Below are 21,531 nucleotides of genomic sequence, written 5' to 3'. Positions count from 1 at the left end.
TTCAGTTCTGTCACTGTTTTATAATTAATAACAACAATAACAATATGTAAAAATTGAATGACTAAATGTGCTGGTTGGAAATAACCAGGTGAAATATTTGAGTGATAATTCATTCATTGAGCATGCATCTCATCCGAAAACGCCATTAAAAGGTACAAATTTCCAAAACAAAAGAGGACATGACCCATTAAAGCAGCAGTATGGTGGCCATATATATATATATATATATATATATATATATATATATATATATATATATATATATATATATTACTGAATGGATGTATTAGTCCAGTGATGGTATGGTACACCACATAATCAGTGCCTTTACAGTTCAGTTGTGTTTAACTTTGTTTTGTAAAATATATTTGCATTTAATCTAGGAACGGTTTGTTTTTAAGATCATTTAGGTACAATTTTATTCAATTTTTATGTGCAATACATTTTAATTGAGGCATTATTTTAGTGTCCCCCCCCTCCCTATATTTAAACTTTGTATTAATGTTCAAACTGTGCATGATGTTACAGTGGCTTATAATACAAAACATACTTTTTCGGAATAAAGAAATTCTCATCTTTGTTGAACACTTAGCCCTATTACGCCACTGTGTTTTAATGTTGGTCATTATGGTGGTACTTGGAGAGCTAAGTTTTATTTAGGAGGTACTTGCAAAAAGTTTGAGAACCACTGTATTAGTATATTAACAATAGATATGTTAATACAGTTCAGTTGTGTTTAACTTTGTTTTGTAAAATATATTTGCATTTAATCTAGGAACGGTTTGTTTTTAAGATCATTTAGGTACAATTTTATTCAATTTTTATGTGCAATACATTTTAATTGAGGCATTATTTTAGTGTCCCCCCCCTCCCTATATTTAAACTTTGTATTAATGTTCAAACTGTGCATGATGTTACAGTGGCTTATAATACAAAACATACTTTTTCGGAATAAAGAAATTCTCATCTTTGTTGAACACTTAGCCCTATTACGCCACTGTGTTTTAATGTTGGTCATTATGGTGGTACTTGGAGAGCTAAGTTTTATTTAGGAGGTACTTGCAAAAAGTTTGAGAACCACTGTATTAGTATATTAACAATAGATATGTTAATGAGTGTGGTTGTATGTACAGGCAGTGGAGTAACAGTAAAATACAAAAATTTGGATGGTGTACCTAATATTGTGACCGGTAAGTGCATGAAAATGAGTATTTGCGTCATATGTGCCTGGAGAGCCCCGAATTGAATCGGAAATCGGACTTTTGGCGACATAGTGGCATTCTTCCGTGGTGAGTAGTGGCAAAAATATTGTTTTATGGTGTGCGTTTCCTTCTGAGGGGGTACATCAAATCACATTCTGCAGTGTGACCTACATTAAGGTGAACTCGCTCAACACACATCCCTGCCAAACCTAGTCGAAATTTCTTTTAAGTGGATTCTCGTCAGCTATACATTGAACTCAAACGACGACATGATAACGAAAGGATGTGCTTTCCACTGGCCGCTGTACTTTCTCCAGACGCCCTTCCCTTTAAATGGGTTAACGAGTCAAAGTTATACAAGTTATATAATATATAGGTCAACACGTGTGCGCCTGGCACGTGCAGCCGGCGCCCTTATGTAAAGTCTCGTGCAAAGGTCTCAAATTACACGATGTAGGTGAGGGACCGAGGTCGTCTCTGCAGGAGACAACCAATCACTCTGATGTATTGTTTTTCCCAGCTCACCCGCTCACAGGTTTCAAACATAAACACAATGGCAACAGATATTCCATGTCTTCCCGATATGCCTATCATAATAATGTGATAAAGCATGTTTTTATTGTCATCCTGGATAAATGCGTATTCTCACATACAGTGTGCATGTGGTACATTTGACTTTGTGGTTTATGGTTGCACTCACAATTACTTCATACATGGTAGGTCAATAGAAGGTACAGGCTTTGTAAATTAAGGAAGGAAACAATGGAGAAGAAAACGATGAAAGAAAGGAAGGAAAGAAGGATGGGAGGAAGGATGGAAGATTGGAGTGAAGGTGTAAGGAAGGATGGTTTAAAAGGAAAGTAGGGTGGACAGAAGGAAATTGGTATGAATGAAGTAAAGGAGAGAAGTGGAAGGATAGAATGAAGGTTGGAATACTGGAAGAAAGGAAACAAGGGTGTATAAAAGGGGGGGGGGGAGATAGATGGAAGGGATCAAGTCAGCAATGTATTCAAAAACACGAAGCATAATATTTGACTGCAGACAAGGGCAGAGTGAGACCTCTTTCCTCAAGCGATTTCTACGACGAGCTGGAGGCGCTGAAACAAAGATCCGTGGCGTGTCAGGTCTCTCAAATTCATTTGGATAACTTGGATTATTATTATCATCATTTAGCAAGGGACCGTTTTGTTAAAAAAAAATCAACAACAGCCAAAATATATGTATTTTTATGATTTAATTTAATGCATGTCAGGTTAAAAAAAAAAAAAAAAAAAACAATGTCCACTTGGGCAGCAAATATAAAATCAATCAATAAATTTAAAGGCGTTCGTATGTCAAATCGTGCTCAATGTATGATATGAATGGTACGGCAGTGACGTCATCACGCCGGTATGAATGAAGGCGGAAATAAATTTGTAAAAAAAAAAAAAAACAACAACAATAAAATGGACGCCTACCTAGTTTACAGGGCTGTCCCGTCCCTCACGTTTCTGGCCCTCTCGACCTCACCCCACACCCACTCCGCCTCTTTTGTAAAAAACAAACAACCAAAAAAAAAGCAGTGGGAGGGGACGACAAAAATGAAATCAATTATACAAGTCGCCGGCTTTTCGAGGCTACCTCCTCTCTCGCTCGGCTGCTGCACATGCGCCGCGGTGCGCCGTAAAGCCTTCACCCGGACATCGGCTCCTCTCGCTCGGCCATGTCGGACGGAGCCTCCGGGGGGACCGCGGAGCGCCTGGCAGGTAAGTGGCACCCCTAAAAAAGTACAACCATAACTATGCTAGCTATGCTCATTAGCTTGGAGTCACCTATCACTCATGAGTCCTTTTTTCAACCATTTGATATAGATTTAATTGATTGAAGTGTCAACATTTAAGACTGTAGTTCAGATAATTTTTCGGTTATTTTGGGGAACAGGAAACTTTTAATAGTGTTCAACGTCAAGGATAACAAAATAATTAAAACAGATTTAACACCAACAACGACAAAATGTTACTTTTAGTTGGACAGCGTTTGAGTAAGATACTAAAAATAATAATACAACTAAAAACGTTTGTAAACTGCCGGTAAACTTGCCCATTCATTTTCCATACTACAAGGTCGTCTTCGTGTTGCGTTCCATATCACTCGGACGTCTGAGGATTCACCAGGACAAGTGCGTCAGAACGACGATGAGATGAGAGAGATGAACAAATTTAACACATCTGCATTCAATATATAGTATAATAATGATCATTTTATTTATATATATATATATATATATATATATATATATATATACACACACACACACACACACACACACACACACACACAACGTTGGAGTCTTTGGATGCTGTAATATGGAATTTTCCGACTTCACAGCAGTCACGGAATGCACCAGCAAATTGGGAGGGGTGGCCTTGCTTGTGCGGCATACCTCTAATCGGCACGTGAGTGTAACCATGACGACATATTGGCCTTAAAATATTTTTAAGTCAGATAAATATAACACTGGCTAGTCTTTTGAGGGCAATCGCACTTTAAAAAAAAAAAAATATATATATATATATTTTACTTTGATTTAACCGTCCACGAGGGGCTTAAGTTTGTCACGTGCGGCCACGAGGAAAAGTGGGTCAGTAGATCAGTGGAGCAGCGATTCCTCGTCTTGGCCAGCAGAGGTCGACAGAATTAATAAACTCTGGAACGGGACACTAAACGGTTTTTAGAACCGCTTGGAAATGTTTTTGTAATTGTTAGGTGCAACATGTTAGTGCATGTATGGTTTAGTGCGGCTATTCGCGTTTTACTGCATATATGTAGATTATACACCTATTAGGTACACTCTTACGTTCTAATGGCTTTCAATAAAAGTTTGTATGAAAAAAAGAATTGTGTATATGAGTAATATAATGATAATTCTCCATCTGTGTACTTACTCCTATAGATTTGCCAATAAAATACGAGATAAATGATAAAAATGTAGTTTGTAAATGGTGGTTTCAATGTTTAGAACAACACTGCAACATGAGAATTTAAGTTTATCACATTTTTGTTCACAGTAAGGACTCACTAAGTGCTTGACATAAAATCCAGCAAAACACATAAAATAAAGAATCACATTTTATTGTTAATAAAAAAAATTAAATCAAATCCAAATAAATAATCAAAATTGAAACAATCTAGTCGAAATGAGTCATTTAGAATGGATCATATGAGAAGTGTGTATTCTTTTCAATACTTGCACCAAAAATAGTGTAAAGGGGAAACTACCACTGTTACAATCAATTATATAGTAATGCGCATTGTGAAATAATGATAATATATGTCAAAACAGATTAATCTTAAATCACATAAACATCACCTGACTAAATGAGTAGTGTGTTTTCACCCTTAAAAAAAATTTACTTTCCAAACTGCTCCTGCAACAAAGTAAGGTCCATTCTCATTAGACTCCATTAGCTTTAGCCTCTATGTAATGGAAAAGTATTTTTTTAAATGCACCTTCGTTGTGAAAGTCATTTAAAATGAATTTCATGCTTAAACTGTGTTTCATAGCCAAAATACGTGATTCCATTCTATTAGCTTTATTGTTATGCTTTTCAAGCATTCAAAAGGCTTTACAGTGCGCTTTTTAAACCAATCACAGACTGTTGGGCATACTGTATGTGGGGAAAAAAAATATATATATATACATATATATATATATATTAGCATGACATTTTTAACATGTAGGAAGGATTTGACAGAGGTCAGAAACCAGAAATAACCTAGAACATACTGTACTTTGTGTGTGTGTGTGTAGGGGTTGAAGGCTGCCTCGAGTACAAACACACACGTGCTCACAAGCGCACACTCACACGCACGCACACACACACGCACACACACACACACACACACACACATATATATATACACATATACATTATATTGTTACCATCAGCTAAAGTATATACAAAATTGGATTGCTGGTGAAAACAGACTTTTTTCTTTATCAACCTATTTACAGAGCGATTCAAAGATAATGTGGGAATTGACCCCAAAAATATTTCCAACGCAAGCCCTGGCACCATTTTTCCTGTAAGCAAGTTGGGCGTCAATGTGAGTTTTGTTTTCTCTGTGATTTATGTCGTTTGGACAGTCAATAGTCAATGTCGCTAGGTTTCCGCATTCTGTGTGCGACCGCGTTTTAGGAACATTACTCAAATTTTTTGTCCTCACGGACACTGCTAAAAATGCTCCCTTCACTAGTGTGTGTGAGAGAAAAGATTCCTCTTGTGTATGTGAGTGGGGAAAAAATCAGTAGTGTATGAATGATATGACATTGATGCTTTGGATTTGAATGGTGGCAGTTGCGATGTTGACTCTCATTGAACACGAGTTTGAATGTGATTGGTTAATTGCAATCACAGCCACATCCCCCATTAACACAGTTGTTGACTTTTACTTCCCTTCTCTAAAATATATCCATATATTTTTTTTCAATTGAATTGTGCAGGTTAAATCATCGTGGAAAAAAGTTTTAAAACATCACAACAACCTGCCATTTGAACAGGGGTGTGTAGACTTTTCATATCCACTGACATTCCTTAAATACATGATCCATATGCTTGTTTTTTTGTTGTTTTTAATATATGAATAATTTTACTGATGGGTGGCCTTTTTTGGCATTAGCACCTGCCCCCCAAAATGTCTGTGCATGTTCCCTTGTTCGGGAAGGTAGAGCATATCTTGCATGCTCCATTGGGTTTATGCCCGTCCAGTATGGGCTTCATGCCTTTATATTTGGGTATGCAAGGTGTTTTCCTCCTCTCTCGTTACAATCGCAGCATGATGACTCACAGTATGGCAGCTTGTCCCAATAGCACGTTTGAGCCTAGCTCGTGTGGCATTCTAGGGAAACGATGACGCAGTGCGAGAGAAAAAGCTGTTGACAGCGTGAACGGGCGGTGTGCAGCGTCAGTGGTGGAGGAGTGGGCGGAAAAGAGAGGGCCAGCGAGCTCCCAGGTTCCTCTTTTTGCGTCACTGATGACCCACGAAACTCCCCAGGAGGATTGAATGAGAATCATGTCAAGGGTAGTGGTGAAATGTGAAAAGAATCTGTGCTTAGATTTGTTGCAGATATTCATCTTGCTGCAAGATGTTGAACTTATCATCAGAATTAATCAGTGAATATGGGTCCGTCAAGGTCAACATTTCTATCAGTTATTGAGACTGAGTGTGAGGGTCGGGCCGAGAGAAGTAGGTCAGTTTTACAGCGTTATATGAGCTTTAGGTAAGATGATAGCTCAAAACCAATTCAACTTCACGTGCCTTCTGGATTGTTGAGGTTCGGCAAGCCTCGGTAGCTTACACCTATCGAAACGCATGACAGCTGCCCAGAGTTGAGCCTTGTGTGTGTGTGTGTGTGCGTGTGTGTGTGTGAGGAAGGTGTGGGTGTGGTTGGTCTTGCAGGAGACTAAATAAAGCGAGAAGTCCGATCATTATTTCTGGTATGCATAGGTCAGGGACTGTGATTGTGTGTGTTGTTGTTGTTGTTGTTTTTTTTTTTTGAAATTCTTGACACTTTATTTAACATAATTTTTTTGTTCAAATTTATGTTTGAACTTAATTTAATTTGATCTTATTAGTACCAACGATACAAATTTCCTTTTAATTTTTATTTGTGCAATACAAACACACTGAACTACATTGATTCTTGACGTTGTATTTCAGGATACAAACCATCTTGGACGATTCACCAAGTGCTATTTTATTATTTTTTAATTGAATTTTTTTGGCAACTTGATTCTTCTTGACATTGTTTAAAGATGCAACGTTTTATTTAATTTTAGGGTTGCAATCCACCTTGATAATTGACCGTTTTATTTTAATTTACATTTTTAGCTTTTAAAACTGTTCTAATGTACACACTTTTAAAGTGTTGATTGTATTGCCTGGACAAATATCTATTAATATCAGTATAGAGTCAAGAATTTTATAAACAATACAGAACAACATACTAATATTAATTATTATGTCACTTTTATTAGCAATGAAAATAATTGAATTTAAATTGTCTACTGTAGAGAGTTTCAAAGTGTGGTACGCGGGCTCCCTCAGATGGTATGTTAAAGAATCACTCCCTAAGTACAGTTCAGTTGTATTTAACTTTTAAGTTCAATACATTTGCATTGAATTCTTAAGGACTGTTTGTTTTTGGTGCAAATTTTTGGTGCAAATTTTTTAATATTTATATGCATAATAAGTACTTTCCCCCTCTATATTTAAGCGCATTTTTCATGTTCAAACTGTGCATAATGTTACGGTGGTTTACAATAATATTGAATATACTGTACTTTTTAGGACTCAAACCTCTGTCTTGTTTTTAATCAACACTTGCAATGTTTTTATTGCGCTTGTGTGATCTATATAGTGTATACAGAGAGCAACAGCGATATCAGCATGGTAACAGTGTATGCAATCCTGGTCATGTTTCTGCTTTTCCACCACTTCACATTCACCTTTTTGTGTTTTGTCGCTTCCATTTGCACCTCAAAACCGCGGCGTGTTATTAATAGATGCGGGAAGTTGCCCACGCTGACTCAAGGTTGGTGCGTGTTTGCTAGGTGGCAACGCGGCGGAGGAAGGGCCGAGCCAAGCGGGCGTTTTGCTGCCTGCCGCCGAGCTGCCAAAGAAGCGCAAGGGTGATGTGGAGGACACGATGGACGTCCTTGTGCAGTAAGACACGACGATACGATACAATACGATCACAAACGCTGTAAATGATTATGACTACAGTTCAGTATACTAAAATATTCTGTGATCAAACAGCCAGGGTCTTGACTTCCAAATGGATGAGGACCTCAACAGGTACACTCAGATTTATTTGTGGGTCATTCCAGAATTGGACATTTTCGGCACCAATATTTTTGAAAAAAGGATTATTTGTTTGAATATATATATTTTTTTGCTTTCAAGAAAAACGGGTAGTAAACCATCATTAAATTTGACGTATCCAGCTCAGCCATCAATGATTCACTTTTAATCAGGTATTTTATTTGTCATATTATATATTTTGCTGTTTTGGCGCAACCCTGTGGCAGGTACTCGGGCAACTGAAAAACACGCATTTCATAAATATTGCTGAATAAAGCCGTTACAATTCAATAAATAAAGTTACAGTTGTTCTGAATACTCATTTAATTGTGGTTGCAAATCAATGTTAATTTTAGCTGTTTTGCTCAAGCGTATATGCTAGCTGTGTTAGCTTCTATACTAACAAACCTAGCTATATAAAAAAAACTTTATTGACACGTTTTTGATATTCCTGTCTTTTTCTGATAATATAAGTTAGATTGAGTAACGCACTCCATAACGACTGAACACATTGAAAAAATATGAAGCGCTTGATGATGTCATTTCTGCTGAGTCGTGTAGCTCACTTTTGTTTCTCTTCCTCTAGATGCTAAGAAGGTTTTAGTAGCAGCAGACTTCAGACCATAATTACTATTTAAAATATGTCTATGATAAAGCAAAATGTTTTAATAATTCCAAAGAAGGCATCTCAACAAAATGAAACGAAAGAAAACGGATTTTAAGTATTTGCTCTCTTTTGGTTGATATGTAAGTTGGTCACCAAGAGGGAGGGACAAGAGGAAAAAAAGCCATTTGATGGGGTGGTCAAGAGCTACTTGGTATTTTAAATAATATGTAGGGATCACTCACTACAGCTACAGTTACATTTTCTCTCTATCATTTATACAACAAGTATAGTTTCTGTGTTTTGTACATGCATTAGAAAATGTCCTCCAATTCTGGAATGATTCTCGTACACACACGTCATACCCGTATTGTTATGATTATTATTATTATTATTTTTTTTGTATTACAGATCAGAAGATGAGCAGCAAGCCAAAATTAAATGCTTCAGGTATTTTTAACCTTCACTTTCCCGCACAAATTGACATTGCTGGGTGATACTTCACCTCATATCATAGCGACATGTACAGAAGATATTGTGATAATATGCCCCCTAGGGCAGTGTTACCAAACCTTTATTGAGCTAAGGCTCATATTTTCCAGGAGAAAACTCTCAGGGTACACCAAACAAAAATGTCAGAAAATGTTCACAACAAGCAGCAGTTTGGCGGCCAGTGCTTCAAGCTATTTATTGCCACTCCCAGTTGAAGTTTACTGTTAAACTAAACATTAAAGAGAACGACATCATATGTATTTCAAACAACCACATAGCTTTGCCCTAATAAAGTATGTTTAGCTTAATGCTAAACTGCAAAATTCCAGAGATCGGCGTACAAATAGCATCGGTGTTGCTTTAAGCAATGCCTATATGAATAGAAATAGTGGTGCAATAGATGTAGACTGATAATATAACAGTAGAGTTATGTACTGGATATATAAATGTTAATACTGTAGTGTAATTGCCTATAAATGCCACAAGAGAGTAACAAAGGACTACTTTTGTCTAAATGAAGCTCCTCAACAGTTCCTTGGCACCAACATGGCACACTTGTGCGTTAAAAGGACAACAAAAACAAACTTATGTTTAATATAAAGGGCAAAATACATCACACCCAAGGGTTACATTGTCCGACGTTCGTAGCTCGAGTCGTACTGTCTGTGTTGCAGGCAGCCTCACCGCCAGATTGAGAAGCGGCGGCGAGACAAAATGAACAACCTCATCGATGAGTTGGCCGCCATGATCCCCACCTGTCAGCCTATGACCCGGAAACTGGACAAACTCACTGTGCTCCGAAAAGCCGTGCAGCACCTAAAGGCCCTTAAAGGTACGCTCGCTATTTCTCAGCCATTTTCAAGTCCATTTTCTGGGAATTTACGTTCAGGCCTTTTTTCCCTCCAGCCGGTTCTGGCAGCGCTGACGCCGCCCGCAAGCCCTCCATCCTGCCTCATGATGACCTCAGACACCTTTTGCTCAGGGTACGTGCCTCAATCTATTCATTGGAAAAAAACAATCCTCCACTAATCCTGATTGATGTTTTTGTTGATCTTCGCCTCTGTGCCCATTTCAGGTTGCTGACGGCTTCCTGTTAGTTGTGAGTTGTGACCGAGCAAAAATTTTGTTTATCTCCGAGTCTGTCTCCAAGATCCTCAGCTTTAGCAGGGTCTGTGCACATTTTGCAACACTTAATAGCATTCATGAGGGCTGAATGTTTTTGTCATGTTGAGAAACTAATCATAACGCACTTTAAAAGTGAAGGAATACAGTATAATAACATCATTACACATCGGAATTTCTTTAAATATGGCTAAGCTAAATCTTTGTGATAAACATATATATTGCATGTTTTTAGTTTTATTTGTATTAAATTCAGTGATTCTTTCCGGTACTACTCGAGATAGCCTGCGTTTCACTTGTGGTGGTACTCGTGCTACACTTTGAGAATCACTGGTCTTTTCATTCATTGTGTTTTTGAAATAATAATTTACATTCCATGAATTAATTTAATGTTGTTTATTTTATTTTTTTTCAAAACAGCAATAATGAATTTATTATTGTGTGTGGTGACAGGTGGAGCTGACAGGCCAAAGTCTGTTCGACCTCATCCACCCCAAAGACATCAGCAAGGTGAAGGAGCAGCTGTCGTCGTCAGAGTTGAACAACCACCAACGCCTCATCGATGCTGCCAGTGAGTCTGTCGCCATGACGACTAGTAGAGTCCACTGCGGGAGCCGGCGTGTGGAACTTTGCGTGTGTTTGTTTTTGCGTTGTGTACAGCGGGCGTCCCTGTTCAAGCGGACACCCCCGTCACAACGTCGCACTTGTCCACTGGAGCCAGACGCTCCTTCTTCTGCCGCATGAAGCACAGTCGAGTGGAGGGAAAGCACAAGGACAAGCGCACGCTGCCCACTGCTTCCATTAAGAAAGGTGAGTATCAACACAGTAGATGATGAATGGAAAGATTCATAGCCATGGGGATAGTTAAATTGGAGAATACTACAGTCCCATTGGCACATTTGAAAAATAACGTTCTGTATATATATACAGGAGTCTAAGTTGAATTTCCCCTTAAGACGCTGTGTAACTTCCTCCAGCAACCCAGGCTAAACTTAGCTCCTCCTCGACATACAAAAATATTAGTCCAGCAGGTGCGATGCATCACTTCAACAAGCCTTCCTTGACAGCAATTACTACTTTCCTGTTCGCGAAGACATTGGTGCCATCTTATGGGTATTTAGGGGGTTACAGAAAGAGCATACAAATGCTTGAATAGGTCAGCCCCCACCCAATAGGTGAATTTGTGAATAGCGTAAAGGGGTTCACGGTCCCATTGTTAAAATGACTTTTGCGGCTATCGTACACTTATACATTTTCTAAAAGATTTATGGTAGGGGTTGAATGTCTTATGATCCGTTCGTAGTCGACAACGTCATTGATATTTTTTCAGCACAGTACAGTTGTCCCCAACCTTTTTTTGTGCCACGGACCGGTTCCACATAAAGATGTATTTCAACAGATAGGCATATAAACAAATAAGAACAATTAAATAAAAATAAAAAAACTCACCATTACCAAGTATACTTCTTTGCAGAATGGTGTTAAAAATTGTATTCTGTTCATGTTTCCGGTAATTGCGATTTTATTATTATTTTTTATTATTATTTTATTATTATTATTATTATTAATATTCTTTTTAATGAATTGGATTTCTGCACCGTATGAGTAATCAGTATTTATAAAATGGTTGTAGAATGGTTAGAAATGGTGGCATTAATATTGCAATTGGCCTCATGTCTCATAGCTAAGAAAGGTTTTGTCAGGTTGATGATAAATGTGGTTGAATGTACTCCCTCTCGAAAATTATTGTAGGAAATGTGAAGCGATTTTTACCAGGAGAAAGGGACCTCATTGAACTTTCTCCCTGTGACACCAGAAGATCAATGGGTATTGTAATGTATTGCCAGAAGAGAAGGTGCCACAAATGATGCTGTGTTTTGATAAAAAGTCATCTGGAATGGATGTCATTTAAAAAAAATAAATAAAAAAAAAGGTGCACAAATAGGCTTGCACCTAATGAATCAACTGATGGCTACTAAAGCTGTTGTTGTGATTCAGGCAGGATAGAAATCAACATGGAGCAGCACAATGATGACCCCTATCGAAATCAGACCTATTCTGAAGACCTCGCTCTCTTTTGCATTGTAGCATTTAATGAACTGGTTTGAATAGAAACAGCCGTGAACATGTCAGGGAGTGAGATGAGAGAGAGAAGGCGGCTCACTAAACGACAGGACACAATACAACTGATCATCATGTAGAAGGAGACACAGCGACGCTTAGAGGAAGAATTCAGCAACTACAGCAAATGGTAAAAAGCTTCATACTGACAGTGTTACTGAAAAAACAACATCAACTACCTACATTTTTCTCACGTTATGTTTTGAAATGTTTATTTTATTTTAAATAGTTTAATAAATGAGCAATATTATTATTAATACCAATACTGATTCTTAAAAAAAATTATAATCCAGCATGTAGGTTTTTCAAAATCTACATTTGAGCAATCATGGATGACAAATGTTGCAGTGGAGTGCTTATTTTTATTTTATTTAAAAAAAATGTAACCTACCAAAATTACCAGAATTATTCTAATATCATTTTAAAATTGAATCAAAAATACTACATGCAAATGATAACAGTAATAGTAATAATACAAACAAATCATAATGCAGAATTGTATATTTTTGTATTGACTACCTAAATTATCTACATTATTTATTATAAAATATTTAAAATGTGTCTTTTAATAGTCAAAAAGAATACATACAAGTAATAATATTATTTTATGTATTTTATTATATACTTATTATATTTCCACATGATGCAATATTATTCTTATGCAGTGATTCTCAAAAGTGTGGTTCGAGTACAACAAGTGGTGCGCAGGTACGCATTATGAAAAAATTTATTTTAAAATATCGAAAACTGAGATTTTAATAATATGACATCACACATACCGTACAAATATAGATGTTTGCCGGGAAAAAAAAGGGTTAGCTTTTAGAGTGATAAAATATTCTGAATTGTTTTGAGTATGTGGTTTGAATTGACAAACTGGTCAAATGTGTGTCCCCAGACTCAAGAAGATACTGTACCCTCCACTGCACCGGATACATGCGCAGCTGGCCCAGGAGCGACCTGGACTCGGAGGCCGACGCCGAGAAGGACGCGTCGGGCCTCACCTGCCTGGTGACCATGTGTCGCGTGCAGGCCCACGCGTCTCACCAGCCCCCCAAAGATGTCAAAATCAAGCCCACCGAGTTTGTGACTCGCTGTGCCATCGACGGCAAGTTCACTTTTGTAGAGCAACAGTGAGTTTCCCCTCCATTCGCTTCTCAAATCCCCCCCTCCCCGACTCGGTAGCCTGTTTAGCCTTTTTTTTGTTGTCAGGGGCCTGAGGTGAGAATTCCACTGAGAATGCAATGGCAGAGATGTGTTGCAGTGAACTCACTGCAGAACCTTGTCAACCAGAGAAAATACTTCTGTGTCTTTGCCGTTGTTTCTCAGAGGGAGCATCTTGATGGCGTCCCCATGAAAATATCCTCTATTCTTTGGACGTAATTTCACCACCTAAGTACAGTGAATTGGCTTCTCCCGCATGCGTGACTGATGAGTGCATGTGGACATGTTGGAGGCTCAATCAATCCATGCTCGCCCCCAAAATCGAAAACTTGCACAACCAAACTACCGCTTTTATTCTTCTTCTTTAATTCCTCCTTTTTGCCATTTTGTTTGTTTGTTTGCAGAGCGACGACGGTCATCGGTTACCTCCCGCAAGAAATTTTGGGCACGTCTTGTTACGAGTACTTCCACCAGGATGACCTGCAGCACCTGGTGGAAAAACACAGGCAAGGTGATGGAGCATGGTGTATTACATTTGAATTCTTCTCATTAAAAAGCCACATGCAAAGGTTTTCAATGCGCTACTTGATCAAATTAAACCAGCATTTCACAACCTTCATATTTGACCAACTTTTAGCAGCATTGTACATGTACATAAACCCACAAGATTTTACTGTAGCCAAAAAACAAACAGTGGAGTTTGTGCACTCTCGTTCCCGGTGGCTCATTTAGAGATTGAGAAAACATAAACGTGCATTACAATTACTAGTGTTGTACGTTTATGAGTTTGTCTTACCTCAAATATGGTGTTACCTAAACTTTTATTGAGCCAAGGCACTTATTTTACATTCGAAAAGTCTCATGACTGGATTAAACATTTGCTTTCCAATTTATAGTACATTTAAATCATTTTAACGTTGAGTATTTGGAAGATTGTGCACATTTCTTTACACCCGCCATTGTTTTTTCAGTTCTGCGCAGCAAAGAGAAGCTGGAGACAAAGTGTTACAAGTTCAAAACAAAATCTGGTCCCTACGTTTCACTCCAAAGTCAGTGGTTTAGTTTCACAAACCCGTGGACCAAAGAAGCTGAGTTTATCGTGTCGTCAAACCGGGTCGTCTCGTAAGTATCGCTTTTTTCTTTTTTTTTTTAATAATAAGAGATTTTGCTAAGTTAGTTTTTTCGTCACGTTGCACTGCACAATTAGAATTTTAACTAGCTCTTTTCATCAGCAGGGGGCCCAGTCATACAAAAGACGATGAAGCTGCAGGCAGCTCGAGAGGTCCTCAGGGTAACACAGAAATCATCTGCAATTCAAATATGTGCTTTCTATCTTTCCTTCTCTTCCTTTTTTTTTTAAATTGTCACTTCTTGTCTCACAGAGGAATCAAAACAAATACACATTATTCCAGGCCTCACAAGTGGTGTGGGCAAAATGATGTACGCAGGCAGCCTCGGGAGCCAAATTGCAAATGAACTCATCGATTCCTACAGGTGCTCAGTGACAAAATAAATTGCTACTTCATAAAATAAGTTACCATATTTCAACTGTTCAATGTTTCAGTACTTTTTGCACAACTTGCTATTCTCTAACAAGGAGCTGATCAGCAAAAGTCACAACAATTTTTCTTTAATTTCCAAGGATGTCTACTTGCCTGACTTTCTGTGACTCTTCCAGTCTCTCTGTTGCAAACTGCTGATGTTACACAAATACTGCAAAAAGTAAAAAAAAAAAAAAAAAAGACCAGTTGAACGTTTAAAAGTTTAGAGAAATTCAAATTAATTTCACTCATAAAGGTTATAGTGCATTTTGGGTTAATCTTGAAATGTGTCTATTTCGAGAATATTTATACTGTTATTACATATGTGTGAATAGGGCAAACTCGTCTCCGTCAAGCAGTATGTCCAGCCCGTTTGGAGCAGCCCAGAGTGTACTAGAATCCCCGCAAGCCGGCAGAAGTGTGAGTGATTTATTATTACCGCGTGCCTGAAGTTCAAATAAGAGCACTTCTTGTTAAAATGTTGTGTTGCAGCTGTCTAGACGAGAGGATGAAGCGGGAAGTTTATCAGAGTCGAAGGCGGAGGCGGTCCCCAGCGTTTCGGAAAGTACAGGTACTGTGTCACACTATTTAAACACGAACATTTGAGCCCATGGGAAGTCACTACGAACTGGAAAAAGCAATAATGACTCAAGGGTAAGGGAAATCATACAAAATAAATACAACAAAAATACACTAAAATAGAACAGAAACAATGACAATGTATGTGGAAAAAGGCCAAAATGCATAGAAAAAGAAAAATTGACTTTAATGGTAACAGAAGCGGAAGCTCAAAATTGGATAAATACAGGCCTCCTTTGATGATATTACTGACAGCCATTCGCAAAGAAAATAAAAGGTAATTATACGTAAACTATTACAAATATAAAACGTGAACAAATAGCAAGTATAAAAAAGTAGAGAATTTTTTAAAATGAGTATTTTAAATGTAAGAAATATGTGGCCAATAAATATAAAACTTTATTTCAATGCATGTAAAATTGTTAAAGAATAAAAAAACTAAACCAAAAAATGTGATAAAAAAAAAAAAAAAAAAACTATTTTGGAAAACAAATTCAACAGTTTTATTAATGTAAAATTGTTAAAAAATAAACAAAATGTAAAAAAGGTAGGAAAAGAAATACCCCAAAAAATAAATGTAAAATATATACATAAAAAGTACAGAAATACACAATAATATAGCAAAAACAATTATAAAACTGTTTAAAATAAATGAAAATATATAAATTCAGTGTTAGTGTAGTTGGAAAATTTTAGCTTTTAGTCAGTAGTAAAAAATATATTGACATAACATCAAACAAATCAGAATCCAACCGATTTTTTTGTGCCAAATGTGGTTGTATATTAAACATTTAAAAATGTTGATCAAAGATACATACTGTTATTATTTTTATATCACATTATCATCAGCAGTTACTTAATTTTGCCTTGATATGATTATTAATGATCTAAAAAGTTAGGCGAAACACTACTTGGATCTCTGGAAGACATTAAGTATATTTCCATTGTTTCTTATGGGGATTATTCAATACAAATCTGGAAATAATGCAAACAATGAAAAAAAAAAAAATGAAAAATTAGAACATCCATTAGGTGGGCATACTGTACACACAGCCAACATTTAAGCCAGACGTGTGTGTGTGTATACGTCTTTGTATTTGTACGTGTCCCTGCAGGCGAGCCGTCCCAGCAGGACTTGGACAGCATGCTGGTGCCGGGCCTGAGCAGCTTTAGCAGCGACGAGGTGGCCATGGCGGTCATCATGAGCTTACTGGAGACGGACGTCAACATGGGTCAGTCGGAGGACTTTGACGACTTACACTGGCCCTTCTGAGTCCCCCTTTCGCCTCGCTATTCAAACCACCGCAAGGCCTCAAAAAGTCCACTCGATGACACGTAGGGTTGAAAATAAAACATTACTGTTGACTTCTCCTTAAGGAAACGGCACTTGAAGTGAATGTGTCTTCCGGTGGGATTGAAAGACAGAAAAAAATATATATTTTTTTCTCCCCCCCACCCTGACTTGACTATGAAAAAAAATCTGACTGATGACCCGCAGTTCTGCAACACAAGAAACGTAGATTTTTTATTTTTTTTAAATCGTAGTTGCTTTTTTGTTTTTTTAAACATAATGTCCGCCACCAAAACATGTACTTTATTTCTTCTTGCATTGTCTTTGGTAGAGCCAATAAGCATCATGCAAATATTGACATGGCGCCTCAGGCCTTAATTTCCAGCCCACACGCCATCACCACCACTCTCCCCATTAACTGAAAGCTGATCTCCAACTCTACCAAACACGATAAATGAAAATAATGCGTGGAAAAAAATTGAAACGTAGCCTGAACCTGGGGTTGCGTCAGGTTGCTTTTGCAATTTTGGTAATTTTGAATTTTCAAATTATTATAACCCAACCTAATTTAAGATTTATTACACCGTTGTATGGGTCAGCTATCATTAGAATGTTATTAGAAGCATCCAGTTCAGATTCAAAATTCACTTTAGTGGCTCGATTTTTTTTGGGCGTGTATCAGAACAAATTTAATAATTTACCCCTCCTGAATAGGCTTTAAAAAAAATAGTTGTAATGGCCATACAGGGGCCACATGTTTTATTTATTTTTTTAAAGCCAATGCGGGCCAGTTATGATATTATGTCATCAAAATAACATCTTGTCACCAAGATTGTATTGTAATAAAATATTAAATTTGTTCAGATTCTTGCCAAAACAAAACAAGTCGCTCAGTAAATTTTGATATTTGTAACGGCCAAAGCTAGACCACTTTAGGCTACCGGTAAAACTATCAAAATTTACCAAGCGAGTCTCTTTTTGGGGGCGTGTATCAGAACAAATGTAATGATTTACTCCCTCATGGAGACATCTTTTAAGGTGTCATGGCCATTCACAGGTTAAATATAATTGCATCACTGTAATAGTGATGACAATCAAAATGTTTGAGAAATGTAACTTTAAAGACCTTTGGAGCGAGACGCTACAGTAAATGCAGTCGATGAAAGTGCTAGAAAAGAATGCTTGCGCCCCGGTGTACTATTGTACTGTCACGACATATCACTCACTTGCTGTATCGCAAAGTCTATAGAGTTGAACTACAGTTGCAGTTCAAATGGGGCCATAATAGTAAAAAAAAAACAAAAAAAACTTGATGTTCGGGAAATGACTTGAATGCCCTATGTATATTTTGGAGAGGATTGTGTTTACTGAGCTTTTTGTCACAGACAGTTGTGCAGAATGCAAGTTGAAAGGCACGTTTGCAATGGCTTCTGTGTTTTGGATGCTTCTTTCCACTTATTTAATACCGTCTGTTTGTATGTTGGTGAATGTCTCAATACCACAACAGCCTTTTGTGAACGACAACATCAGCCTATCTCAACATTGCTACTGAGAATATGCAACGTGGTTCTGTGCACAGTTACACTTATTTTAGAGGAGGACACGTTAAACCACTGCAAGTAGAGGCGAAAAGTCCATTCAATCCAACCAGAATTGAGTGGACCACATTGTTAGACTAAAGAACAAGACATTTGGAGGATGAAAAGCAAGTCAACAGGGGAGTTTAAAAAAAAAAAAAAATAACTGTGTGAAATCCTCTGCCTTCTTCCCGCTCATGTAAACTACTCTGGTTTTATCACTGGGTTCTCTAATCTTGAGAAACATAATGTGATTGTGTTGCCTTGTGTTTTTGAATGTGTAAAATCAACAATGCTCTTTGGCTTTCAAAGCTGTCTTGAACCCTCTATCAGAAGAGAATGTGTCTTGTTCGTTTGTACGTGCTGATTGTTGTTGATGTTTCTGCTGCAAGGTGGAGGTTCAATTTGGAAGTAAAGTACTTTTGTTTTATAGGAACTGAAATCAACTGATGCTGTTTTATTGTTTCAGGTTGCACCTTTGCACATGAAAAGTACTAAAAAACAACAACAACAACCTACCTCTAATATTTTACATTGACATATAAAATCAAGATACACAGTAAGACAAGTGAAGTTTTCCCATTTTATGTCTAAACCTGAATTGCACATTAGCTAGGCAAGCCAACACACCAGATATGCATTTTCCCCCCCAAATGGGGTAGAATGTATTGGTATTGTGCAATTTTCAAAACAAAAATAATAAAAAATGAATGCCATATAAAAGTATGTAAATGTGGAAATCTACCCACAAACAAAACTCCTTGATTGGCTTTATACATACTATATAATGAAGTGTCCACATCAGGTATACCTGTGAGCCAATGCAAAAATTGCATAACAACTGCATGTAATTTGACTTAAATTCACTTTCTTGTAAAAAAAACAAAAACAAAAACTATTCAATGTGATAATTAAAAAAGTAAAAGGATCTTTAAAGAGCTTTGTCACATATTCTGTCTTTACAAAGAAAGAAATGGCCAATTACTGTTTTCAGCATACTGTATGTATAAGAGATTAACAGTAATCCCCCCGCTATTCACATTGGGCCATATTCTACCATTTGTGCATAAATCGCTCTCTTTTTTTTTTTTTTTAAATTACCTGGACTTGTGCACTTTTCATTTACTTGGATTCTCCCGTCTGGACCTCTGCTTCGTATCAATGCGGAGAAACCAAAAAGGTGTGAATCACTGACAAAATTTTAATATATATATTTTTCAGTCTCTCTACATACATTTGATAGTTTTCCGGAATTGTAAGGCATATATTTTAACTGCATCCAAACGTCAAGTGCAATATAATGTCTCACGATCCCGGGGCACTTGAGTTACTACAGCCTCTGAAGTGCATATCTGCTTCAAGGTGCATAAATGACACTGGCAAATCTTGCACACGTGGGAGAATAAGGCCTACAAAGCAGTCCTGTGATATTGAAGATTTTTCACTTTGTAAACTTATTTGAACACATTTTTTTTTTAATATACGTCAAAATGTGTTTTAAGCATGTGAGAAAGGGTATTTTAAGGCTTAAACTTGAAAACAAAAAATCTCGATTTGGTTCAGGTGAATCTGGGACTTAAAGCCCCAGGGCGCTCACGATACAATTCTCTGTGCGATGCTCGTCCTCCCTGTCACACAAAAGATTTGTTTGACCTTGGCGAGGTAAAAGAGAGGCCTTATGAGCAGGCCGACCCTCGGGAATAACAGACAGAACTGAAACGCATAACGTCAACTGCTTTAATTCCAGTCTACCGTAGATGCTCAAAAAAAAGCAAGGGGAGCATCGAGCTAACGGGCGTGTAGGTAATCAGAGCAGGTACCACCACAGTGAGTACATTGACCGCTGGCCGTTTCTTTAGAGGTGACCCGGAGCAGGCCTGGTCGCTGCTTGCTGGGCTTTGTTGACGGAGTGACAGGACCACACCCATGAGGCTTCCGAACATGACCAGGAAAAGAGGCACGATATCACGATGCACACGGGCATGAGCATGATAGTCAGGATGTTGATAATACCTGAGCAAAAAAAAAAAAATCAAAGCATATGAAACTGGAAAGTTGATGTAAATATGGAAATGAGCTCTTAATTTGGGAATTTTATTGTGGAAATGTTGGCATTTTGAGAATGTGATCAACAGTTTCGTAGATGTGCTCCAGTGAGCGGAATAGTTTTAGAGTGAAACAGTTTGAATCGGTGAAGAAATGCGGAAAGAGGATGCAATGTGTAAAATATCCCTTGATTTGGTAAATTTATGTGAAAATGTGGAACTTTTGGGAACGTGATACATCTGTAGATGCACTGAACAAGCGGAACATTTTGTAGTTGGAATCGTTTTGAGTCGGTCAAGAAATGTGGAAGGACAGCAAAGTGAGAGGAATAATAAAAAGAAAGAATTTTGGTGCAAAATAACCATTCCAATTGTAAATACTCCACACCTGAAGGGGGTGCTGTTACCCTGCCTCTACTGTTTGCTTGAAAGGATGGGGCCAATGGAGTCAGAGGAATTACCAGGATGTTCCTTAAATACTACACACCTAACCAATTCTCAGCCATTATTTGGTTACTTGGATACTTAAACAGCGTTTACCTGAAGCCAGGCAGAAGGAAAACGTGAGTACCCACACCACACTTGACACGGCTATGTGGTACTCCCACTTTCGCAGTCTTGTGTACAGCACGGGTCGGACTACAGCCAGGTAGCGCTCGACACACATGCAAGCTAACAGCAGGGGGCAGCCCATGATGTTGAACGCTCCTAACACGTTTTGTAGCACGTTGGTGGGAGGGTCGTAGGCAATCTTGGAAGTTTCTGGAAGTATATTCTTAATGTGCAAATCCCTCTGAGAAAATGGTTTAAAAAAAAAACAAAAGCAAAAAAAAAAAACTTGGAAGATAATTGGCTGAATGCTCTCAAAAGCAAGACATTTGTCATCCTAGAATAGTTAAAAAAAAAAAATAAAAAAATAGTTTTGTCAGCGTCCAATCAAAAGCATGTAA

The 21,531-nt window shown here is 37.7% G+C and overlaps 3 protein-coding genes and 1 long non-coding RNA gene across 9 annotated transcripts in view; 2 read left to right on the top strand and 2 right to left on the bottom strand.

The window, feature by feature from the left end:
• Positions 1 to 1,163: 1,163 nt before the first annotated feature.
• Positions 1,164 to 2,958, bottom strand: LOC133472016 (uncharacterized). The gene is made up of 3 exons (XR_009786524.1): positions 2,823 to 2,958; positions 2,660 to 2,729; positions 1,164 to 2,299 (listed from the first exon to the last, which is right to left on the bottom strand). It is a non-coding gene; the product is annotated as an uncharacterized LOC133472016 (long non-coding RNA).
• On the top strand, positions 2,500 to 18,982 carry LOC133472009 (basic helix-loop-helix ARNT-like protein 1). 6 transcript variants are annotated; one of them, XM_061762248.1, is made up of 17 exons: positions 2,500 to 2,947; positions 7,796 to 7,907; positions 8,001 to 8,039; positions 9,061 to 9,099; positions 9,816 to 9,973; positions 10,048 to 10,124; positions 10,217 to 10,309; positions 10,717 to 10,834; positions 10,924 to 11,073; positions 13,283 to 13,492; positions 13,953 to 14,054; positions 14,520 to 14,670; positions 14,781 to 14,839; positions 14,931 to 15,042; positions 15,425 to 15,509; positions 15,582 to 15,660; positions 16,784 to 18,982. In XM_061762248.1, the coding sequence occupies exons 1-17, from the start codon at positions 2,905 to 2,907 to the stop codon at positions 16,939 to 16,941; spliced, it is 1,785 nt and encodes a 594-aa protein (XP_061618232.1). In that variant the 5' UTR covers positions 2,500 to 2,904; the 3' UTR covers positions 16,942 to 18,982. The 6 variants fall into 6 exon arrangements, with proteins under 6 accessions (XP_061618232.1, XP_061618230.1, XP_061618234.1 ...); XM_061762246.1 differs by having other exon boundaries at positions 2,508 to 2,947; positions 13,283 to 13,517; positions 13,953 to 14,059; XM_061762250.1 differs by having other exon boundaries at positions 2,509 to 2,947; positions 10,217 to 10,240; positions 13,283 to 13,517; positions 13,953 to 14,059.
• A 152-nt stretch (positions 18,983 to 19,134) lies between these two features.
• LOC133472014 (olfactory receptor 2A12-like) lies at positions 19,135 to 21,294 on the bottom strand. The gene is made up of 2 exons (XM_061762261.1): positions 21,122 to 21,294; positions 19,135 to 20,549 (listed from the first exon to the last, which is right to left on the bottom strand). Exons 1-2 carry the CDS (start codon positions 21,273 to 21,275, stop codon positions 20,392 to 20,394), a joined length of 312 nt encoding a protein of 103 aa, XP_061618245.1. The 5' UTR covers positions 21,276 to 21,294; the 3' UTR covers positions 19,135 to 20,391.
• Positions 20,723 to 21,531, top strand: part of slc13a4 (solute carrier family 13 member 4) — a 44,679-nt gene continuing 43,870 nt past the window's right edge. The window contains exon 1 of the mRNA XM_061762243.1: positions 20,723 to 21,144. The gene's annotated coding sequence lies outside the window, so the exon portion shown is untranslated. The remainder of the gene's footprint in view (positions 21,145 to 21,531) is intronic.

This window comes from Phyllopteryx taeniolatus, chromosome 22 (assembly GCF_024500385.1).
Source record: "Phyllopteryx taeniolatus isolate TA_2022b chromosome 22, UOR_Ptae_1.2, whole genome shotgun sequence".
Classification (NCBI taxonomy): domain Eukaryota; kingdom Metazoa; phylum Chordata; class Actinopteri; order Syngnathiformes; family Syngnathidae; genus Phyllopteryx; species Phyllopteryx taeniolatus.
Note: the sequence above shows the minus strand (reverse complement) of the source record. Positions and strands in the feature narration are given on the sequence as shown.

Coding starts and splice junctions, on each gene's coding strand:
- LOC133472009 (XM_061762246.1), top strand. CDS start 2,905: ATGTCGGACGGAGCCTCCGGGGGGACCGCGGAGCGCCTGGCAG. Junction 9,100..9,815: donor GCCAAAATTAAATGCTTCAG/GTATTTTTAACC, acceptor TCTGTGTTGCAG/GCAGCCTCACCGCCAGATTG. Junction 15,510..15,581: donor CCCCGCAAGCCGGCAGAAGT/GTGAGTGATTTA, acceptor GTTGTGTTGCAG/CTGTCTAGACGAGAGGATGA.
- LOC133472014 (XM_061762261.1), bottom strand. CDS start 21,275: ATGGGCTGCCCCCTGCTGTTAGCTTGCATGTGTGTCGAGCGCTACCTG. Junction 20,550..21,121: donor TTCCTTCTGCCTGGCTTCAG/GTAAACGCTGTT, acceptor TTTTTTGCTCAG/GTATTATCAACATCCTGACT.